General features: G+C 41.1%; 1 protein-coding gene across 2 annotated transcripts in view; it reads left to right on the top strand.

The window, feature by feature from the left end:
• The first annotated feature begins 2572 nt into the window (after nucleotides 1-2572).
• Nucleotides 2573-6622, top strand: part of LOC135512398 (synapse differentiation-inducing gene protein 1-like) — a 28811-nt gene continuing 24761 nt past the window's right edge. Inside the window, exons 1-2 of one of the 2 annotated variants that reach the window (XM_064934399.1) lie at nucleotides 2573-3010; nucleotides 5619-6291. In XM_064934399.1, coding sequence (XP_064790471.1) covers nucleotides 5725-6291 — 567 coding nt within the window. In that variant the 5' untranslated portion in view covers nucleotides 2573-3010; nucleotides 5619-5724. Of the gene's footprint in view, nucleotides 3011-3489; nucleotides 3715-5618; nucleotides 6292-6622 lie in introns of those variants that run through there. The other variant, XM_064934400.1, reaches the window with a different exon arrangement.

Below are 6622 nucleotides of genomic sequence, written 5' to 3'. Positions count from 1 at the left end.
GGGAAGTCAAATTTCTAGTTGAATTTCTGGTGAGTGAACACCGATCTAATATTTCAAAGTTATTTTTGGCTGTAGGTAATAATACTAGAAACGTTCTGAGCAAATAATGTAAAAAGTATCACAAAAAAAAAATCCTGCAATGTTGGGTAGGAGCTCAAAACAGTGCAACCGTGTCTGTCAGCAACATCTTGGCAACCATCCTCTGATGTGACCCAATTAAAACAATTGTTCACAAAAATATAAACACACATGAGACACACACACATGCATTCAGTGCACATAATCTGCAGCTTGATGCATCCCAAAATGTCTGATCTCTTGTTCTAATAGTTAATGGTGATGTACATAGCTTCCCTAGCACTTGCTGCCCTTTATGGGTGTACACAACCGCTACAATAAATTCACTAGCAACAATAACAATTGTTATGTAGTACCAATAAGAGTGATGATCGATTTCTGGTGGCACTAAGACCTTTTTGTCATGTCAGAATATGGAGAGTCACCAAGACATACTCTAAAGTGGATTTGGGTTAGGGAATAGCTCAATGGTAAGAAGTACATGTAGGTAGGTGGGGATCTATTTATGTACTGTACAGTGCCTTCAGAAACACTCCTTGACTAATTCCACATTTTGTTGTTTCAGCCTGAATTCAAAATGTATTAAATATATTTGTTTTCTCACCCATCTACACAAAATACTACATAATGGCAAAGTGAAAACATGTTTTTAGAAAGTTTGCTAATTCATTGAAAATGAAATATCGAATTGACATAAGTATTCACACCCTGTGTCAATACGTTGTAGAAGCACCTTTGGCAGCGATTACAGCTGTGAGTCTCAGGGTAAGTCTCTAAGAGCTTTCCACACCTGGATTGTGCAACATTTGCCCATTATTATTTTCAAAATTCTTCAAGCTCTGTCAAATTGGTTGTTGATCATTGGTAGACAACAATTTTCAGGTCTTGCCATAGATTTTGAAGTAGATTTAAGGCAAATTGTAACTCGGCCACTCAAGAACATTCACTTTCTTCTTGGTAAGCAACTCCAGTGTAGATTAGGCCTTGTGTTTTAGGTTATTGTCCTGCTGATAGGTGAATTCATCTCCCAGTGTCTGGTGGACACCTGTCACATACAATTATCTGTAAGGTCCCTCAGTCGAGCAGCGAATTTCAAACAGATTTATAGTGCCTCACAAAGAAGGGCATCTGTTGGTAGATATATCATTTGAGCATGGTGAAGTTATAAATTACACTTTGGATGGTGTATCGATACACCCAGTCACTACAAAGATACAGGCGTCCTTCCCAACTCAGTTGCCAGAGAGGAACGAAACTGCTCAGGGATTTCACCATGAGGCCAATGGTGAGTTTAAAACAGTTACAGAGTGTAATGGCTGTGATAGAAGAAAACTGAGGATGGATCAAAAACATTGTAATTACTCCACAATACTAACCTTATTGACAAAGTGAAAAGAAGGAAGTATGTACAGAATACAAATATTCCAAAACATGCACCCTGTTTGCAACAAGGCACTAAAGTAATACTGCAAAACACGTGGCCAAGCAATTACCTTTTTGTCCTGAATACAAAGTGTTATGTTTGGGGCAAATTCAATACAACACATTACTGAGTACCACTCTCCATATTTTCAAGCATAGTGGTGGCTGCATCATGTTATGGGTATGCTTGTCATCGGTAAGGACTGGGGAGGATAAGAAATAAATGGATTGGAGCTAAGCAGGGGTGCAGAGAAGAGGTAGTCATTCAAAAATCATGTTAAACACTATTATTGCAACTTTTGAGACTTGTTAAGACATTTTTTATTTAGGCTCGCCATAACAATATCATTCCACTTTGACATTATGGGGTATTGTGTGTAGGCCAGTGACAAAAAAATAAATAAATGCAATCAATCCATTTTAAATTCAGGCTCTAACACAACAACATTTGGAAAACAGGAATACATTACAACAAGCTCATGCATGCATGTAGATCTTGAAGGAAAGTATTTGATTAGAATAAATCAGCAAAATCAAGCAAACTTATATTTGAAACTGATTATCTGTAAATTGGAGCTGTCTAGTGCTGAAATATATTGTCTTTTAGATATCAAATGACTATGCAAATATATGCAAAAAATGATTCATTCTTTGAATGTAATTTATGTTCAACAAGAAATTCAGTAAGATTTATTGTAGCACCTCTTGTTGTTCAAGCACAAATACACATGGGGGCAGCATCCGATTATTTGATATGACAAGCAACAGCAAGCAAGAAACTCAATAATGCCTCCTTCAACAACCACAACATTACATTGTCATATTTGTAAACATAAAATGAGGTATAGGATTTACCTAATATAATAGTAGCAGATGGGTTACTTAACCATGGTTCATTGATATTGATGGTTCATTGATAATGTAATCCTCTTCAAAAACCCTATATTTCAGCATGAAAAAGTATGAAAACGAGTTGAAAGAAACCGCATTCTTTAGGACCATGGGGTAAACTGTCCCATTTTTGCTTGGGACCTTCATCCAAAACTAGACTGATAGCCTAGGTAAGGTCTGAAAGGTTTCTATTCGACACGTTCACATACAAAGCACAGTGCAGCTGCCTTCGTTTCACAAGTAAGATGCTCTTCTTGTGGTATGTCTGTAGCTTGTGTTGCTTGCATGCTGCTGCATCTGTTCCCCGCTGGATTCATCCAATCTGAGCAGAAGCCAACTGCAACACCCCCATTGCAGGCACACAAATGAAAAGTGTAATTGACTGATGTTTTTTGCTCTGCTTTTTGGAGGGTGGAAATCGGACTGTTGAGGCTTGGGTTTAACACTTTTGGGCAGATTAGGCGGAGACTCGGAGTTCTGGCTAGATGTATATGGGATAGCTTGTAGAGAATTACCAGAGAAAGGGAACGAGCCCTGACGGATTGATAAACCCTCTGTCCACTTATGTTTCCCACGGGATCCAGCCTATTCGCCGCAAAACGCCCTTTCACCTTGGAAGGTAAGTGTATGTGTGAATGCCTTGCCATTCAGATCACGAACAAGTATGTTACAGCAATGAATGATTGCACCAAGATGACACCAGCGCCTAACCTAATAACACTGTATTCGTAAATTATTCACAATTCAAATATAAGTGTAACCTACATTTGTCCATTTTATTCACGACATTGGGTTTTAAAGAATTGAGGAGAGTGCGAAGAACACAAGCAAGCCTATAAATGTTAGTTAGCCACTGGGAAAATACGTCATTTCAACGTCTAGTTTTGATTTACATTAGGTTGAGATGTAAACTAATGTGAATTCAACAAAATGTCACTATGTCACTGGATTTAGGTTAAAGGTTGAGTGACAAAAAGACGAAATTCCCTTATGTTGATTACTTTTTGCAATCCAATCAGTTTTCCACGTTGATTCAACGTCATCAGATGTATTTTTGTTGTTGTTGAAATGACGTGGAAACAACGTTAATGCAACCAGTTTTTGCCCAGTTGGTATTTTCAATGATTCGTTTTTTTGGGCGATGCAGATAAATTTACCAAAAGGGTAGGCTACTAGCTTTTTTGAATACATATGCTTCACAATAACATCAACGATATTGCCGCATTTCCGCGTGGGCTGTATATCATATAAGGCTGATTTTGTTTCAAGATGAGTGATGGATGTCTGGGCCCTGACGACGGTCCGGGGCTCATTACAAACAAGGTAAACAAAGGACCTTGAATGACAGCACCATGGATAGCTCCTCCATTCACCGGAGGAGACTTCGTGCGGCTATTTTGATCCGGTGCTGACCATGTTTTAGCCTACTTCTCCATTCACATGTGTCATGTCCTACACTTGGATTAGTTTACACTCTATTTCATTCAAATGGACTAGGTTATTTTACTGAACCAGTATTGCATGCACTATGTATACTATGAAAATTCAAGGGAATTGGTCAACCCTTAGCCTGGCTATAACCCGCAAACTGAGATACTGTACATTGCTTTCATGGAAAGTTAAATTGTCGAAAGGTAGGCTAACCTAACACTCATTATTTGAAAACGTTAACATTATCTGGCCTGATTGATAGCTTCCAAACATGTACTTTTCTGTATAAAAAAGAATGTCAATAGAGGTCATTGGACTGTATGGAAACATGATCTTCACTGTTTCCATTGTATTTTAGTGTTGCAAGGGATACCAATTGTCACTTCATTTCACATTCTCCATTCATTGACTTCTTGTCAACAGGGAGCTATAGTCCCTTTCAAAGTGGCCCATCTAGTATCTTTTCAGAATAATGACTCCCATTATTGTCTGTATTGCAAGGCTAGTTATGTACTCCAATGGTTTCAGAGGCTCAGTGCCGAGTCAAGCCTTTAAAAAGCTTGGTCTTGTGAGGGTCAATTGTGGTCATATGCTCAGAGTTAGCACTGTGTTGTGACTGCCACTGAGCCAAAACGTGACCTGCTAGATATTCTCATCATGTAAATAGAGATTGCAATGTTGAACAGTTGAAGGACTCTGCCTCCAAATAGGCTTTAGCTTTGACATTGGCTTTGAGCATTGAAGGTGATAGAAATGGAACAGTGGCAGTCCATTTTAATACCACTGGAGCCTTTAATTAGCTAATTAAAGCAAGAATATGCTTTAAAGCTGTTGGTTAACTTTCCCCGAGGCCATGAATGCAAAGCAGGTCATTGAACTCTTCAGCAAAAGACGAAAAAAGCAAACAAATGAAGGCTTGAAGTTAAGCCAAGGGAGTCCCAATACCTCCCACATTCAGTGAGGCGTTTAATTGGTCACAGGGTTCTGCACGGGAATCTGTTCTCACAGTCTGTGGCAATACATTCAAAAACTGCCCAGGATGTCTTGTCCATTAGAGCCTCCCCTGCAGTGGCCCGTTTCTCATCCTGCACACACAGTTTACTGCTGAACCTAGCAAAAATGGCCTTTTCATTCCAGGCCTTGGCAAGGTAGAGCATGCCGATAGATTATCAATGGCTCTGACATGAAACCTTACTGCATATGCAGGGACTACATTTGCATGGTTGAGAACCAAAATCTTGCAGGCTGAGAGAGGGATCGAGGGTGAGGTGTGTGTGCTGTGCATGTGTGTGTTTTTGTGTGTGTATGTGCATGCGGGCATGCGTGTGTGTTTGCCAACAAAATGTATTTGTTGGTACATACCCCACCAGATAAAAGGCAAAGTGAAATAGGTTGGGAGTTAGAAGTGCCTTAGGCAGCAACGAACACCTTGGGATTTAATGCTTGGCAGGGTTTATGTTTTGTGACTAGCAGCTGTGCCATTAAATCTTCACAGAGACGGTGGATGTTAATTGACAAAACACTCCTCTTCACTTTTTCTTAAACCCTCTACCTGGCCATGTTTCTGACTGAGCTGGATTCACCAAAATGAATCAACATGTGCAAGACTACATGAAAATAGGCAGAAAGCCCAACACTGATTTAAAAATGATTTTTTTCTAATTTGAAATACCAATTCAGTAACCTAAATAGAGGAAGTATGAACGGTTTAAAGCTTTGTCTGCGTTTATACTGCTTTTGATGAAAACAACAAGGCAAATTGAATACAAAATACCTTTTTATCTGACCTCCCACAGGAGAGTGCAGCCTGCCATCCCATGCCTTCCCCAACCCAAGGCCCCTATGAGAGAGGCCTTTAAAGAGGAGGGGATTTGATCAAACAATCCAGCTCTCTAAGCCAGGATGGAGAGTGGACCAGGACAGGGAGCGGGGTTAGGCTCAATCCAGGCTGTGGAGGCTGAGCCCCCCACCCAGCAGATGACTTCTCCAATCGGGAGAGGAAGGAATGCAGGGCTGGCCTCCTGCAAGCACAACAGTCTGATCAACACCCGCAGCTTGATGGTAGAGACTAAAGAAGGGCTGGTGTCGGTGTACTCGGCCCCCCAGTACCAGGGTCACATGGTCGTCAACCTGTCCCCTCAGCAGGAGCAGAATGGTCAGGGGGTGGGCAGAGGAGGGGGACACCCACAGCTGCTCAACCCCAGCGCTCTGCCCCAGGGCATGGACCCCCGCTTCAGGCCCAACCTGATCCTGTACTCTGAAAACATGCTGCGGGCCTGGGGGGATGGAGGAGTCGGGGATTGCTGTGAGACCACCTTCATAGAGGACTTGGCATCCGGCTCCTCTGCTGCCTCCAAGGATGGGCTGATGTTTGCCGATGGAAAGTTCCTGGAACTGTCTGTGGAGGATGCAAAGATCCAGACCCTGTCTTATGACATTGACGATGATGATGAGTTCCAAGAGCTGGAGGTAAGGCTCGGGGGGCTCTGTCTTTTATCATAATACATTAGAATGTAAACATTTTAAGGGATGGCTATATGTATGAAACACATGAATGTATTTCTGTATGGTTAGAAGTTTCTATTATATGTTTCTATTATTGCATTTAGAGCCAAATACAAATGGACCAGATGGATTACAGAAGTTTTTGTCTGAAGGACGAAGATCACTTGGGTCCTTGAAGCTGTTCATAGAGAGCAACGTTTTATGCTTGACATCTGATAAATATCAGGCTTTTCATAGGCTGCCTCAGCATGAAAGAGGCTCTGTTGAGAATTCAGAGAGGCTAGAATGGAGAGGA

Source organism: Oncorhynchus masou, chromosome 24 (genome assembly GCF_036934945.1).
Source record: "Oncorhynchus masou masou isolate Uvic2021 chromosome 24, UVic_Omas_1.1, whole genome shotgun sequence".
Lineage (NCBI taxonomy): Eukaryota > Metazoa > Chordata > Actinopteri > Salmoniformes > Salmonidae > Oncorhynchus > Oncorhynchus masou.
This window is presented reverse-complemented; position numbering and strand designations above follow the sequence as displayed.